The sequence below is a fragment of the Mesoplodon bidens genome, assembly GCF_964165515.1.
Source record: "Mesoplodon bidens genome assembly, chromosome: 3".
NCBI lineage: Eukaryota > Metazoa > Chordata > Mammalia > Artiodactyla > Ziphiidae > Mesoplodon > Mesoplodon bidens.
The window spans coordinates 3,935,550-3,953,711 of record NC_138178.1 but is presented as its reverse complement, the minus strand read 5'-3'; the positions used below and the strand labels follow the sequence as shown (position 1 = coordinate 3,953,711).

The 18,162-nt window shown below is 40.2% G+C and overlaps 1 protein-coding gene and 1 pseudogene across 4 annotated transcripts in view; one reads left to right on the top strand and one right to left on the bottom strand.

Moving 5' to 3' along the window:
- Positions 1 to 18,162, bottom strand: part of NSUN6 (NOP2/Sun RNA methyltransferase 6) — a 66,950-nt gene that overhangs the window by 7,685 nt on the left and 41,103 nt on the right. For all 3 annotated transcript variants that reach the window (XM_081229324.1, XM_081229325.1, XM_081229326.1), the window contains one exon: positions 5,435 to 5,583. In XM_081229324.1, coding sequence (XP_081085450.1) covers positions 5,435 to 5,583 — 149 coding nt within the window. The remainder of the gene's footprint in view (positions 1 to 5,434; positions 5,584 to 18,162) is intronic.
- Positions 12,782 to 13,754, top strand: LOC308613809 (mortality factor 4-like protein 1; annotated as a pseudogene). The gene has a single exon. The product of its transcript is annotated as a mortality factor 4-like protein 1 (transcript).

The following is an 18,162-nucleotide window of genomic DNA, read 5'->3' as shown; positions in this document are numbered from 1 at the left end:
GTACTGGCACAAAAGCAGACTCATAGATCAATGGAAGAGGATAGAAAGGCCAGAAATAAACCCCACATCTATGGAAAATTAATCTATGACAAAGGAGGCAAGAATACACTATGGAGAAAACACAGTCTCTTCAATAGTGGTGCTGGGAAAACTGGACAGCTACATGTAAAAGAACGAAATTAGAACATTCTCTAACACCATACACAAAAATAAACTCAAAATGGATCAAAGACCTAAATGTAAGGCCAGACACTATAAAACTCTTAGAGGAAAACATAGGCAGAACAGTGTTTGATATAAATCACAGGAATATCTTTGTGGACCCACCTCCTACAGTAATGAAAATAAAAACAAAAATAAACAAATGGGACCTAATTAAACTTAAAAGATTTTGCACAGCAAAGGAAACCATCAACAAATCGAAAAGACGACCCACAAAATGGGAGAAAATATTTGCAAACAAAGTGACCGACAAGGGATTAATCTCCAAAATATACAAACAGCTCATGCAGCTCTGTCAAAAACACAAACAACCCAATCAAAAAATGGGCAGAAGATCTAAACAGACACTTCTCCAAAGAAGACATTCAGATGGCCAAAAAGCACATGAAAAGATGCTCAACTTCACTAATTATCAGAGAAATGTAAATCAAAACTACAATGAGGTACCACCTCACACCAGGCAGAATGGCCATCATCAAAAAGCCTACAAACAATGAATGCTGGAGAGGGTGTGGAGAAGAGGGAACCCTCTTGCACTGTTGGTGGGAATGTAAATTGATACAGCCACTATGGAGAACAGTATGGAGGTTCCTTAAAAAACTAAAAATAGAGTTGCCATATGATCCAGCAATCCAACTCCTGGGCATATATCTAGACAAAACCATAATTAGAAAAGATAGATGCACCCCAATGTTCACGGCAGCACTATTTACAATAGCCAGAACATGAAAACAACCTAAATGTCTATCAACAGATGAATGGATAAAGAAGATGTGGTGCATATATACAATGGAATATGACTCAGCCATAAAAAAGAATGAAATAATGCCATTTGCAGCAACATGGATGGACGTAGAGATTATCATACTAAGTGAAATAAGCCAAAGACAAAAATCATATGATACCACTTATAAGTGAAATCTAAAAAAATGATACAAATGAACTGATTTACAAAACAGAAACAGACTCTCACAGACAAAAACAAACTTATGGTTACCAAAGGGGAAAGGTGGCAGGGAGGGATAAATTAGGAGTTTGAAATTAACATATACACACTACCATATATATAAATAGATAATCAACAAGGACCTACTGTATAGCACAGGGAACTCTACTCAATATTCTGTAATAACCTATACATGGGAAAAGAATCTGAAGAAGAATGGATATATGTATATGTGTAAATGAATCACTTTGCTGCACACCTGAAACTAACACAACATTGTAAATAAACTATACTCCAATATAAAATAAAAATTTAAAAACAAAAAAAGATACACGCACCCCAGTGTTCACAGCAGCACCATTTACAATAGCCAAGACATGGAAGCCACCTAAATGTCCATCAACAGAGGAATGGATAAAGAAGGTGTGGTATATATGTACAATGGAATATTACTCGGCCATAAAAAAAGAATGAAATAATGCCATTTGCATGCAGCAACATGGATGGACCTAGAGACTATCATACTAAGTGAAGTCAAGTCAGACAGAGAAAGACTAATAGCACATAATATCACTTACATGTGGAAGCTAAAAAAAATGATACAAATGAACTTATTTACAAAACGGAAATAGACTCACAGACACAGAAAACATAGTTATGATTATCAAAGGGAATAACAGTATGGGGGAGAGATAAACTAGAAGTTTGGGATTAACACACATATACTACTATGTATAAAATAGATAACCAACGAGGACCTACTGTATAGCACAGGAAACTCTATTCAGTATTTTATAACCTATATAGGAAAAAAGTCTGAAAAAGAATGGATATATGTATAACTGAATCACTTTGCTGTATACCTGAAACTAACACAACATTGTAAATCAACTATACTCCAAAACAATTTATTTAAAAAAAAAAAAAAAGACTCATGGGTAGGATTTATAAAGGAGAAAAGGACCATGATTCCTTTATATTACTCATGGTTTATTTTTTAAATGGGAAGAGTAAGTCAGGCTTGTTGTAACACACAACATGTATAAATGTGTACAAAATAAAGATGTATAAAGAAAAAAAATATACATGTATGATACCTTTTTCAAGTTTCTGGGATAAATAAGTGATGGTCTGTATGACCAGGACTCTCTCTTTAATTAGAGTGTTCCAGGCCAGATGCATTTCATTATCTTGGAGCTGTTTTAGTCCATCTGGACCGAGACTTTCCCAAATATGATCATTCAGTTTCACGGCTTTAGATACCATTTTTATACTGAAGACTCACCAATTTACATTTTTAGGTGAGACTCCTTTTTGAATTCTGTACCCATATGTTCAACTGCATTCTCAATATTTTTACCCTCAGATGTGACACGTCCCAAACTGAACTCCTACCTTCTTCCTCTGAGACCTCCTGGAGCCGGATTCCCGTCCTCCCCGGGGCGCAGGCCCCAACCTCAGATTATCCTTCATGCCTCTTGCTCTCGCATCCCCAGTCATCAAGCAAATGCCATCAGCTCTACTTTCAAAATATATCCAGAGATTGGCTACTTCTCACCAACTTCCACTGCTATCATTCTGCTCCAAGTTTCGTGATTTTTCGCCTGGATTATCAAACAGTTTCCTACCTGCTTCATTCCCTGCCCTCCTACCATCTATTCTCAACACAGCAGCCAGATCGGTGCTTTTAAAACTGTCTCTTCTCAGCTCAAAACCCTTCCATGGTGAGTTCCCTGGTGGCCTAGTGGTTAGGATCCCTGGCTTTCAGTGCTGCAGCCCAGGCTCAATCCCTGGCCAGGGAACTGAGATCCCACAAGCTGCATGGCACAGCCAAACAACAAAACAAAACAAGAAAACCCTTCCAACGTTCCCGTCATCCCTTGGAGTCAGAGCCCACGTCCTCAGAGTGGCCTTCGAGGCCCTGCGTACAGCAGGCCCCGCGCGGCCGTCCCTTCTCGTGTGCCTGGCGTGCCCTGCTTGAGCAGCACCGCCTGCCTCTGCTGTTCTGGAACGTGCACGGCGCGCCCCCACCTCAGGGCCCCTGCACCGGCCCAGACTGCTCTGCACCTTCCCTGCAGCGCTCGCTCCCTCCTCACCACCCTCATCTTTGTTTCTATTTCAGCGTCTCAGCAGCGCCCTCCCTGCCCAGCCCAGGTACAATCTTCAACTGTTCCAATCAGGCGCTCCCATCCCCCTTCCTCTCTAAAGTTCGCTTCACTGGGTCACTGCCTTGGAACACAAGAAATCTCTAACTCAACTAGCTGTTTATTTTCCTCCCCAGTTAGAACAGAAACCCCATGTCAAAGGTCAGGGGTTGGCTAGCATGTCACCGGCACCTAGAGTTGTGTGTTACATATAGGAGGTGCCCAATGAGTATCTGTCCAGGAAATAAGGTGTAATATGAAAATGAACTTGTCCCAAATAACTAAAGTTTCTCTTTTCAAATCCCCAGATTTTTTTAAAAATGTTAATGAAAATCTTTAAAAAAAAAAAAAAACCATATAGTATGCTTTCTTAACCCTAGTACACTGATCAAAATTTAAACTTTGCTACTGGGTGCCAGCTGCTGTTCTAAGCACATTACACAGCTTTTCTCAACAAATCTTATAACTGCCATGAGAACGGTAGCGCCATCAGGGGGAGTCACCCTACCCACTTCTCCCATAAGGAAACCCAGGTACCTAGAGTAACTTATGTGGAGGCACTGGGTCCCGTCTCAACCCCTGGCCTCACCCTGTGGCACACCCACTGGATTCTACACTCTCTCTTGCACACGGTCAGCTGCTCCTTGTCACTGAGACCAACACATCTCCTCCCAGCCGCCTCTTAACATGTCTTTTTGCTGTGCGCTAAAAAGAACAAGAAGCCATGTGTCTCGTAAAACAGGCTCCTAAGGTAACGGTCACATCAAACTGGGTTGCAGCTATAAGCAAAGCTTCTTTCTTTGCTGCTTGCTGTTTTAACGTCCAGGATGTGTTCTCTGAAGACCCTATACAATAAAAGGTTAAACAATCCACTCTTAATGCCACTTTTGTGTAGGCAAGGAGACACCAGGAGTGCTGAAAAGAAATGTACTGAAAGACGGCTTCAGAGATGGAATCATCAGAGCATACCCACTGCTGCTGCAGCTTGTGTATTTATAATTAGAGAACCGAGAGGACATGGTGGGGTCATCTCCGATCAAACGCTGTCTACATCCTATGAAATCACGTTGGCAAGACTGACAGAAGCTCTCACATGTTCTCTCTGGGCCTCTTCTGAAACATCCTGCAGACCAGTTAGATTTGCTACATTTTTACTGTCCTTCCACATCTGACACTGGATGTTGTCACTCCCCAATCTTATGAACGTGTTTGCCTCTATTGGATTTCCCACTTTTAATTCACTAAGATGATCCAAGAACCCTATAAAAAAGTAATTTAGTTGACACCCAAATGTTTTACATCAATTAGCAACTATGTTAACAACCCTCCCCCCGCTTTATTTTTGGCCGCGCCGTGCGACGTGCGTGCGGGATCTTAGTTCCCTGACCAGGGACCGAACCTGGGCCCCCTGCAGTGGAAGCGTGGAGTCCTAACCACTGGACCGCCAGGGAAGTCCCAACCATGCTCTATTTTTAAGACAGAGCAGAATGTTTGAAATTCCTTCAATGTCTCAGAGAAGAAATTCTACTATTGCCTGAGATGAAAGAGTGAGTCAACATAAAGGAAAACCAGGTCTCTGGTGTTATGTGTGTGTGTGGTACAGTGTATATAAAATTTACCATTTTAACCATTTTTAAGTGTACAATTCAATGGCATTAAGTACACTCACACTGTTTACAAACATCACCATTATCCCATCTCCTGAACTTCTTCATCATCCCATGAAACGGGAACTCCCCATTCGCTCTCCTGTCCCTCCAGCCGCTGGCAACCTCTATTCTACTTTCCGTCTCCATGAATTTGCCTATTCTTGATACTCATGTAAACGGAATCACACACCATTTGGTCCTTTTGTGTCTGGCTTATATAACTTAGCATAATGTGTTCAAAATTCATCCATGTTGTAGTGTGTATCAGAATTTCATTCCTTTTGAAGGCTGGGTAATACTCCATTGTACATACATACCACATTTTACTTATCCCTTCATCTGCTGATGGATACCTGGCTTTTTTCCACATTTTGGTTACTGTCAATAATGCTGCTATGAATACTGCTCTCAGTCTTTAAAAGATCAAGCTAGTAAAGGTCACCTTTCTTCCACAGCAAAAGGTTATCACATACCACAGTGAAGAGTTTTCGCTGTAATGGTTGATATGATGTCACTTCCTTCAAAGTCCAAGTACAAGCCATGTTTGGTCTCTGTCCCATTCCACTGCAGGGAGCATCCAGAAGAATTCGGTCAAAAGATTCTGGTAAGAATGGAGGTTCTCCTATAAAGAGAATTATAAACATTATTTGCTCTCTGCCCTATTAGGACAGAAAATTCTTGAAACAGATGCAATCATCGGAATTCAACATCATAATCTAGAATGGAAAGTAATGCATAACAATCCCATCAGGTAGCTGGTTAAGCTAACTGACTTACAGGTAAAAGAGGTTAAAGATGTGATTATTATAGGATTAACTGATATAGCTAGCGCAAGCCAAGGCCTAATCAAACAAAACCCGTACCCCCAATGTCAGAAGCCACACTTCATCAGAGCTAGGACATGAAATTAACTCTAGTCATTCTAAGAGCTGGTATTTTTCTTAGTAAATCTTACTGCAGACAGCCCCAGAAAAAGAGACTACCTTTTAGGCTCTAGGCAAACATCCTGGTTCTATGGTTCCTCGGCCTCCTTGCTTCTGTGGCCATCAGCAAGGCTATGCTCTAGAATGAGTCTACATAGCCCCGAATCCAATCTTCCACAGGTTTCCCTCTGCATTTGCTTACATAACTTTCTCCACTCCAGCTTCTCATCCACTTAGGGTTACTGGAGAAAATCATGAAACCAAGCGGGTCTGCTCATATATTTATAGTATCTAACTGTAGGCAAGATATTACTGCAGACTGCTTTCATGCAAAGCTAGCTGATCTCCTACGGTGCCCACAGCAGCGTTCTGGGTCTCACCCCAAGATAACCTGCTTTTCTGACTGCAAAACTGTGAGACACAAGCTCTTATCAATTTAACTCATCTCCACCCACAACCATCCTTGCTTTCTTATCCACTGCCTCCAAAGAAATATCCTTCCAAAGTAAGCAATTATTTTTAAGGGTTTTAATACATACTGATAAAATCCTGTAGAAAGAGTATACGCAATTTACACTTCCAGTGTCATGAATGTACTTCCCCCAAAATCCTCATCAAAGTTGATAATTATGTTATTGACCGTTTGTATTTTTTTGTTTAGATGGTCACATCGTCTTTGCTGGTTTTCTACTGAGACTTGTCTTTTTTGTATTGATTAGAAGAGCTCTTTGTACATCAAAAATAGTGATCTCACCTTTCTTAACTATTTTACAAATATTTCCCACTATCTGCCATCTGCCACAGGTTTTTTTTTTACATACATAAATGTTGAGTATTAAATTTATCTTCCTTCTTCTGAGTTCTAGCTTTGCTTTCATGCTTTAAAATCTTCCCCATTATGAAGTCAAATAAATGTTCATCTATACCTGCTTCTAGTTACTTTCCATTTAATTATTGACAGTAAACTTTAATCCACCCTAAAGTTAGTTTTGTGTATAAACCTTTCCCCCAGCCCTCCAAACAAAAAAATCATCTTAGAGCTATTTATTAATTTACTTTTCCCTCTAGGTTTGCAATGCTAATTTTATCATATACGAAATTTTAGTATACATTTGAACCTATTTCAAGGACTATCTGTTCTGCTCCAAATATGCTAGTTATTAAGCTATATTCTTCTGAGCTCCAAGTTTACCCACCTCTACTCTGCTGTGTGATGCTGAGGGGGGAACTCTGTGAACTACAATTCTCCTTTGCCTGTTGGCTTCAAGATTCACCAACAGGAGGCAGAGAAGCGACGGGGGTGGGAAGAGGATGAAAGATAAAAGGGGTAGAGAACAGGACTTGGTCCTTCCTGATGGCTTGCTGTTTCTGTCAAAACAATCCCAGTAACAGCCCTTCGCCTTGACAGGTACTGTTTCCAGCTTTTTCCCTTAAGTATCAGTATGAAGTGGACAGAGCCCTCTCTCTCAAGCTGTAAGTCCCAGCTTACTGCAGTCACCTGCTCTGGACCCTGAGTAGCACAGCAGCTAGGTAAAACCCCCTTCCTTAGAGCTCTGAATCCCAGCTCCAGGGAGCTTTGCCCCTAAACTTCTGGAGAGCCCAGAAATAAATCCGCACACTTATAGTCAATTAATCTATGACAAGGGAAGCAAAAGTACACAATGGGGGAAAAGACAGTCTTCAATAAGAGATTTGGGGAAAACTGGACAACTATATGCAAAAGAATGAAGTTAGAACATTTTCTCACACCATATATAAAAATAAGATCAAAATGGACAAAAGTCCTAAATGTAAGACCAGAAACCATATACCAACTAGAAGAAAACAAAGGCAGCACACTCCTTTACAGAAGCCTTAGCAATTCCGTTTCACCTCAGGCAAGGAAAACAAAAGCAAAAATAAACAACTGGCACCTAATCAAACCTAAAAGCTTTTGCACAGTGAAAGAAACCACCAACAAAACCAAAAGACAATCTATAGAATGGTAGCAAATGATCTGCCTGATAAGGGTCAATATCATATCCAAAGTATATAATGAACTCACAAAACTCAGTATCAAAAAAACAAAACCACCCGATTAAAAAATGGGCAGAGAACCTGAACAGGCATTTTTCCAAAGGAGACATGCAGATGGCCAACAGGCCCATGAAAAGACGCCCAACAGCACTAATCATCACGTAAATGCAAATCAAAGCCACAGGTCATCAAAAAGACAAGAGATAAGAGGCGTTGATGAGGGTGTGGAGAAAAGGGAACCCTCATGCATTGCTGGTGGGAATGTAAACTGGTGCAACCACTATGGAAAACAGTATGGAAGTTCCTCATAAAATTAAAAACAGAACTACTACTAATGAAAAGAACAAAGAGGCAGAAGACCAACAAGGAAACAGAACACTTCAACATCATAAACCAACTAGACCTCACAGAAAACACTATGTAACAGCAGAACGCATATTCCTCTCCCGTGCACGTGGAGACAAACCATATGCAAGGCCATAAGACGAAGCCGAGTAAATCTGAAAAAAGTTAAACTCATACAACGTTTCTTCTCCCACCAAAATGGAATGAAAACAGAAGTTAGTAACAGAAAGAAATCTGGAAACTTCCAAGTATGTGGAAATTTAAAAACATGCTTCTAAATAACCATGGGTCAAAGAAATCACAGGTAAATCCTAAAATGCTGTGACGTGAACGAAAAAAACCCACAATGTACCAAATCTTATGGGAAGTAGTGAAATAGTGCTTAGAGGGACATTTACAGCTGTAAATATCTACATTAAAAAGAAAAGTCTCAGGACTTCCCTGGTGGTACAGTGGTTAAGAATCCACCTGCCAATGCAGGGGACATGGGTTCGAGTCCTGGTCCAGGAAGATCCTGCATGCCGTGGAGCAACTAAGCCTGTGCGCCACAACTACTGAGCCTGCGCTCTAGAGCCCGCATACTGCAACTACTGAGCCCGTGTGCCACAACCACTGAAGCCCACACGCCTAGAGCCCGTGCTCTGCAACAAGAGAAGCTACCGTAATGAGAAGCCTGCGCACCGCGATGGAGAGTAGCCCCCGCTTGCCGCAACTAGAGAAAGTCTGCACAACAACGAAGACCCAACACAGCCAAAAATAAAAAGATAAATTTATTTTTTAAAAAAAAAGAAAAGTCTCAAAGTAATAACCTAGGCTTCCATTCTTAAGACACTGAAAAAAAGATGAGGAAACTAAAAATGAAGCAGAGGAAGAAAATAATAAAAATTAGAGCAGAGAAGCTCCCCCGACGCCAGGGCCGCAGTCACTTCAGTTTGGCCTGCGGCTCTCAGGGGTAAAAGGGGCTCCAGAGGTGTGTCTCCAACCCCAGTGCCAATCACCCCACACCACAATCGTTGTGGGGAAGAGAAAAGAGGAGTGAAGAAGGGTGCATTTTCCCTCTCACCTCAAAGCTCAGCTAGGGAAACCGTGGAGGCCTGACCAGTGGGCTCAGGGCCCTACTGGAAACTGGTTCTCAGCTTGAGAGATGAGGAAACAAGAAACAGTAACAAGCACTTTTGTTTTTTCAATTTTTGAGGGGTGTTGAGACAAGATGGCAGAATAGATCTTTAGCCAGACTCGTCAAGAAAAAAGGGAGAGGGCTCAGATCAATAAACTTAGAAATGAAAAAGGAGAAGTTGCAATGGACACCACAGATATATAAAGGATCATAACAGACTACTACGATCAACTATATGCCAATAAAATGGACAAACTAGAAGAAATGGACAAACTCTTAGAAAAACACAATCTCCCAAGACTGAACCAGGAAGAAATAGAAAATATGAACAGACCAATCACAAGTACTGAAATTGAAACTGTGATTGAAACCTCCCAACAAACAAAAGTCAAGGGGCTTCCCTGGGGGTGCAACGGTTGACAATCTGCCTGCCAATTCAGGGGACGTGGGTTCGAGCCCTGGTGCAGGAAGATCCCACGTGCCGCGGAGCAACTAAGCCCATGCACCACAACTACTGAGCCTGCACTCTAGAGCCTGCAAGCCACAACTACTGAGCCCACGTGCTGCAACTACTGAAGCCCGCTCACCGCAACTAGAGAAAGCCCACGCACAGCAACGCAGACCTAATGCAGCCAAAAATAAATAAATAGATAAATAAATAAATAAATCTATTTTATTTATTAAAAAAAAAAAGCAGACCAGATGGATTCACAGGCAAATTCTATCAAACATTTACAGAAGAGTTAACACCTATCCTTCTGGAACTATTGCAAAAAACTGCAGAGGAAGGAATACTCCCAAGCTCATTCTATGAGGCCACCATCACCCTGATACTAAAACCAGACAAAGATACCACCAAAAAAAAAAAAATTACAGACCAATATCACTGATGAACATAGATGCAAAAATCCTCAACAAATATACTAGCAAACCAAATCCAACAATACATTAAAAGGATCACACACCATGACCAAAAAGGATTTATCCCGGGGATGCAAGTATTCTTCAACATCTGTAAATCAATCAGTGTGATATACCACATTAACAAAGTGAAAAATAAAAACCATATGATCATCTCAACAGATGCAGAAAAAGCTTTTGACAAAATTCAACATCCATTTATGATGAAAACTCTCCAGAAAGTGGGCATAGAGGGAACTCACTTCAACATAATAAAGGCCGTATATGACAAATCCACAGCAAACATCATTCTCAATGATGGAAAGCTGAAAGCATTTCCTCTAAGATCAGGAACAAGACAAGGATGTCCACTCTCACCACTTTTATTTTTTTTTTTTTACTTTTTTTTTTTTTTTTTCTTTTTGCGGTATGTGGGCCTCTCACTGTTGTGGCCTCTCCCGTTGCGGAGCACAGGCTCCGGACGCACAGGCCCAGAGGCCATGGCTCACGGGCCCAGCCGCTCCGCTCACCACTTTTATTGAACATAGTTTTGGAAGTCCTAGCCACAGCAATCAGAGAAGAAAAAGATATAAAAGGCATCCAAATTGTAAAAGAAGAAGTGAAACTGTCACTGTTTGCAGATGACATGATACTATACATAGAAAATCCTAAAGATACTACCAGAAAACTACTAGAGTTCATTAATGAATTCGGTAAAGCTGCAGAATACAAAATTAAAACATAGAATCTGCTGCATTTCTATACAGTAACAATGGAAGTCCAGAAACGGAAATTAAAGAAACAATCCCATTTAGCATCGCATCAAAAAGAATAAAATACCTACGGATAAACCTACCTAAGGAAACAAAGACCTGTACTCTGAAAACTATGAAAAACTGATGAAAGAAATCGAAGATGACACAGAGGAAAGATAGACCATATTCTTGGGCTGGAAGAATCAATATTGTCAGAATGACTATACAACCCAAGGCAATCTACAGATTCAATGCAATCCCTATCCAATTACCAATGGCATTTTTCACAGAACTATAAACAAAAAAATTTTTAATTTCTATGGAGACACAAAAAAATCTGAATAGCCAAAGCAATCTTGAGAAAGAAAAACGAAGCTGGAAGAATCAGGCTCCCTGACTTCACACTATACTACAAAGCTACAGTAATCAAAACAGTATGGAACTGGCACAAAAACAGAAATACAGATCAACGGAACAAGACAGAAAGTCCAGAAATAAACCCATGCACCTATGATCAATTAATCTACGACAAAGGAGGCAAGACTATACAATGGAGAAAAGACAGTGTCTTCAATAAATGGTGCTGGGAAAACTGGACAGCTACATATAAAAAATGAAATTAGAACATTTTCTAACACCATGCACAAAAATAAACTCAAAATGAGTTAAAGACCTAAATGTAAGACTGGATACTATAAAACTCTTGGAGGCAAGCATAGCAAGAATACTCTTTGACATAAATTGAAGCAGTATTTTTTTTGATCCGTCTCCTAGAGTAATAGAAATAAAAACAAAAACAAACAAATGGGACCTAATTAAATTCAAAAGCTTCTGCACAGCAAAGGAAACCATCAACAAAACGAAAAGATAACCCACAGAACGGGAGAAAATATTTGTAAATGATGTGACCGACAGGGATTAATCTCCAAAATATAAAAACAGCTCATGCAGCTCTATGGTAAAAAAACAAACAACCCAATCAAAAAATGGGCACAAGATCTAAATAGACATTTCTCCAAAGACATTCAGATGGGCAAAAAGCGCATGAAAAGATGCTCCACATCAGTAATCATCAGAGAAATGCAAATCAAAACTACAATGAGTTATCACCTCACACCAGTCAGAATGGCCATCATCAAAGTCTACAAACAGGGACTTCCCTGGTGGCCCACTGGTTAAGACTCCATGCTCCCAATGCAGGGGGCCTAGGTTGGATCCCAGGTCAGGGAACTAGATCCCACATGCATGCCGCAACTAAGAGTTTGCATGCCACAACTAAGGAGCCCACCTGCCACAACTAAGACCCGGCACAACCAAATAAATTTAAAAAAAATTTTTTAAGTCTACAAACAAATGCCGGAGAGGGTGTGGAGCAAAGGGAACCCTCCAACACTGTTGGTGGGAAGTACATTGGTACAACCACTGTGGAGAACAGTATGGAGGTTCCTTAAAAAACTAAAAAGAGAACTACCATATGATCCAGCAATCCCACTCCTGGGCATATATCCAGACAAAAACATGGTTCAAAAGGATACATGCACCCCAGTGTTCACTGCAGCACTGTTCACAATCGCCAAGACATGGCAGCAACCTAAATGTCCATCGACAGACGAATGGATAAAGAAGATATGATAGGGCCCAGGATGTAGAGCTGGCAGTGCCTGACGGCGCACCGGACACAGGGTTGGGCGGAGTCGAGAGCAGGGGCAGGAGTCGGGGGTGGCGGGAGGAGGAGGAGGAGGAGGTAGCAGCAGTCACTGGCGAATGGCCCTGAAGCAGGACCCAAAGCCTCAATCCCAGGAGGGTGAGAGCGCGCTGTGCTTCCACGGGCCTCTTCTGTATGAAGCAAAGTGTGTAAAGGTGGCCATAAAGGATAAACACGGGTACTACTGTACACATTACAGTGGCTGGAAGAAAACGTGAGATGAATGGGTTCCAGAAAGCCGAGTGCTCCAATCCGTGGACACCAGTCTACACCAAGCAACGAGAACTTCAAAAAGCCCATCAGGAGCAGTATGCAGAGGGGAAGATGAGAGGGGCTGCCCCTGGAAAGAAGACTTCTGGTCTGCAACAGAAAGATGCTCAAGTGTGAGCAAAAAAGAACAAACAGAAAACACCTGGAAATGGAGACGGTGGCAGCACCAGTGAGACACCTCAGCCTCCTACAAGAAAAGGGCCCAAGGAGATGCTACTGTTGGCAACGAGGAAACCTTCACGAACCGAGCTGAAATGACAGTAAAGATTCCTGAAGAACTGAGACCGAGGCCTGTGGATGACTGGGACTTAATTACCCGGCAAAAACAGCTCTTTATCTTCCTGCCAAGAAGAATGTGGATTCCATGCTAGCGGATTATGCCAATTCCAAGAAATCTCAAGGAAACACAGATAACAAGGGGTATGCTGTGAATGAAGCTGTGGCAGGGATAAAGGAACACTTCAAGGTAATGCTGGGCGCTCAGCTGCTCTGCACATATGAGACCACAGTATGCTGAAATCCTCGCACGTTACCCTGATGACGCCCCTGTCCCACATGCATGGAGCGCCACATCTACTGAGATTATCTGTACAAATTGGAGCAATGTTGGCCCATACACCTCTGGATGAGAAGAGCCTTGCTTTATTACGGAATTATCTTCATGATTTCCTAAAACACCTGGCAAAGAACTCTGCAACTCTGTTTAGTGCCAGCGATTAACCAAGTGGCTCCTCCTGAGTATATCATCAGAAAGCTGTGTGAGGTGCTTATACTCACGTTTGGATGTCTGTAAACGCATTTTTGTTTCTTAGTCCTTCTCTTGTACAAATGAGGTACTTTGGAAATATTAGTGTATAACAGAATTGATGTTTGTTTTCTGTTTGATATTTAAACAGAGAAAATGAAAGGAATTACAGCTTTTTTTTCTTTTCTTTCATTTCAAAGTTGCTACCAGTGTATTCAATGATGGACAACAGAAAGACATACTGTATATTTTACTGCTTAGTTGACAAAGCTGCGTTTGAATGCTGGTGGTTCTATTCCTTTGCCACCACACACTTTTATAACGTGTTAATGCTATATGACAAAATGCCCTGATTCCTAGTGCCAAAGGTTCAATTCAGTGTATATAACTGAAAATACTCATCCATTTGTGCTCCCCCCCGCCTTTTTTTTATGGTGCTTAAAGTAAAGAGCCCATCCTTTGCAAGTCATCCATGTTGTTCCTTAGGCATTTTATCTTTGCTCAGATTGTTGAAGAACGGTGGCTTGTTTCATGGCTTTTGTATTTGTGTCTAATGCAGGTTTAAACATGATAGACACAATGCATTGTGTAGCTACAGTTTTCTGGAAAAGTCAATCTTTTAGAAATTGTTTTTCAGACCCTCAATAAATTTTTTCTTTAAATTAAGGAAAAAAGAAGATGTGGTACATATATACAATGGACTATTACTCAGCCATTAAAAAGAAAGAAATAATGTCATTTGCAGCAACATGGATGGACCTGGATATTATCATACTAAGTGAGGTACATCAGACAGAGGAAGACAAATATATGATATCATTTATATGCGGAATCTAAAAAAAATGATACAAATGAAGTTATTTACAAAACAGAAACAGACTCACAGACTTTGAAAACAAACTTACTGTTACCAAAGGGGAAAGGTTGGGGGACGGATAAATTGGGAGTTTGGGATTGACATATACACACGACTATATTTAAAATAGATAACCAACAAGGTCCCACTGTATAGCACTGGGAACTCTGCTCAATATTCTGTAATAACCTAAATGGGAAGAGAATTTGAAAAGAATAGATACATGTATATGTGTCACTGAATCACTCTGCTGTACACCTGAAACTAATACAACACTGTAAATCAACTATCGTCCAATATAAAATTAAAATTTTTAAATAAAAAAATTAGAGCAGAAATTAATGAAACAGAGTAAAGAAAAACAAGAATCAACAAAGCTGAAAACTGGTTCTTTGAAAAAAATCAACATTGACAAAACTTGAATTAGACTGACCAAGAGAGAAGACTCAAAATACTAAAATCAGTAATTAACGGGGGATATTGCTACTGATCTTACAGAAAGAGAAGTGATTATAAAGGAATACTATAAACTGTATAGATAAATGAAATGGACAAGTTACTAGAAAGATACAAACTATCAAAAGTGATACAAGAAGAAAGAGAAAATCTGAATAAACCTATAGTAAGTAAAGAGACTGAATAAGTAACTTTTTTAAATCCCACAAAGAAAAACCCAGGCCCAGCTGACTTCACTGATGAATCCACCAAACTTTTACATAATACCAAGTCTTCACAAATTCTTTCAGAAACATAAAAGAATAATTTCCAACTCAGTCTATGAGACCAGTCTTACTCTGAAACCAAAACCCGACAAAGATATCGTAAGAATGAAAACCACAGACCAGTATCTCTTACAAATATGGAACAAATATACTCCAATAAAATAAAAGCAAACGTAATCCACCAATAGATGAAAAAGATTATACACTATGACCAAGTGGGATTTACCTCAGGAATGCAAGGTGGATTCCAAATCTGAAAATTTACTGAATAAAGGTCAAAAGCCACATGATCATCTGAATAAGACAGAAGAAGCACTTGGCAAAATCCAACACCATTTCATGATATAAAATAGCCAACAAACTAGAAACAGTCATGTGATTTCTCAACCTGATAAAGGCTATCTATGACAAACCTACAGTTCTAAGCCACTTGGAGGAAGACTAGTCGGGAACATCAGACATGGATGTTCTCTGTTACCACTTCTATGCAACAGTGTACTAAGGTTCCAGCAAGGGCAGTTAGGCAACAAAATGAAACGAAAGGCATCCAGGTGAGCAAAGAAGAAACTGACGTATCTCCATTTGCAGACGAAAATTTCCTAGAAAGCTATTGTAATTCAGGCGGGGTTATCAGCTTAAGGACAGAAATATCAATCAATGCCAGGGACCAGACAGTGCAGAAGTGAACCCTTACAGTGACAGTCAACTGACTGGCGGAGAGTGTGCCAAGACAGCTCAACGGGCCCAAATACCTTGTCAACAAATCATGCTGGGGCAACTGGAGAGCTTCATGAAAAAGAACATAGATTCTTTTCTCACACTATATACAAAAATGAATGCAAAACGAATTCGACATCTATATGTAAGAGGTCATACGACAAAACTCTTAGAATCTGACACCAAGAGTACAAGCAATAAAAGATAAAATAGATAAAACGGACATCCTTGAAAACCTTTGTGCTTCAAATGGCATCATCAAGAAGGTAAATGGACAACTGACAAGATGGTGTAAAATATGGGTAACTATATATCTAATAAGGGACTTATAGCTAGCATATATAAAGAACACTTACAACCTGATAATAAAAACACAACCCAATTAAAATATGGGCAAAGGATCTGAATGGACAAGTAGATGTAAAATGGTCAATAAACGCATGAAGAGATGATTAACATTATTAGCCCTCTGGGAAACCTGCTTCTAGTAAATAAAAGTGAAAACCACAATGAGACCCCACTTCACACTTACCAAGATAGCAGTAATCAAAAAGACAGATATTAAGTGCTGGTGAGGATATGGAGAAATATGAACCCTCAGTCCATTGCTAGTGGAATCAAAAATGCTGCAAACTGCTCTGTAAAACAGTCTGACAATTCTGTTAAAGGTTAAACATAGGGTTACCATATGACCCAGCAATCCCAATTCCAGGTATACACTCAAGAGATAAAACACACAGAAACTTACATACAATGTTCATAGCAACATTATTCGTAACAGACAAAAAAGGGAAAGAACCCAAATGTCCACCAACTGATGAATGAATAAATAAAATGTGCTATTATCCATACACTAGAACATTACTCATCTTTGAATATGAAGAAAAAAATATTTTTTCTCCCATTTAACAAATGATATAGGTTGCCATAATTTAAAATTACAAAAGAAAAAGAGTAATTTTTCAAAAACGTTAAATATGACAAACGTTTGCCTCAGCATCAAAAATAAACCAAAACTGCCAAGGACTGATGTTTGGAATACTTACATTAGGTACTAGAAAACAACTTGTTTCCTTCTGAGGGACAAGACTGGATTCAGGCTGCCCCTTATAAGTAACTAAAACATTACACGCATGGATAACCTCTATTCCTAATAAATAATAGCCCAACTGAACATACAGCTCATTCTATTCTCTCTTTTTAGATTTTCTGTAGTATTGAAATCACCTCAGAATGCTATATAAGAATTTTAATCATATCAACTGCAATCTATAGAACTGGTGAAAATCACCTTGATGTAAATTTGCAGAATCATTACTACTTTTACGCTCTTGCATTTTCAAGTCAGTATTCCTTATCCTTCCTGTGTTCAGCTAACAATCCATTATGCATATAAAAACGTATGACTAAAAATAAAAATAATCTGGGACTTCCCTGGTGGTCCAGCAGTTAAGACTCCATGCTCCCAAGGCAGGGGGCCTGAGTTCGAACCCTGGTCAGGGAACTAGATCCCGCATGTCGCAACTAAGATCCCACATGCCTCAACCAAAGATCCCACACACCGCAACTAAAGATCCTGCGTACCTCAACAAAAGACCCGGAGCAGCCAAATAAATAAATTTTTTTTTAATAAAAATAGTTTACAGCTGTGAAAGCAATTATACTTCCCAAAGATGGCTGCCACAATACCGTCCATTCCATACATTCTTACAATTTGACACTGACACTCATCACAGTGACACAAGAGATGGGATGTAATATTCCTTCTCCTTTATTCTGGGCAACAGCAGAATCGATGCTACGTGACTTCTGGAATAGGTCATAAATGGGGACATGGCTGCTGCCTGGGGCTATTCCAACATTCGCCCTCGAAACCCACCCAACCAACATGCTGAGAGTATCCAGGACACGTGGAGAGGTCCCAGCTGAGAGCCACTATCATCCTCCCGATGTGTATGTGAAAGAGAGCACCTTCAAGATGACATCTCCCTCCACTACCACATGACCGCAACTGCACGAGATACTGCAAGTAAGAACCATCTATCTGAGGGTCTGGTCAGCCCCCAGAATTGTGAAGAATAATACTGAAATGATTACTGTGGTTTTCATCACTAAGTGGTGGCATGATGT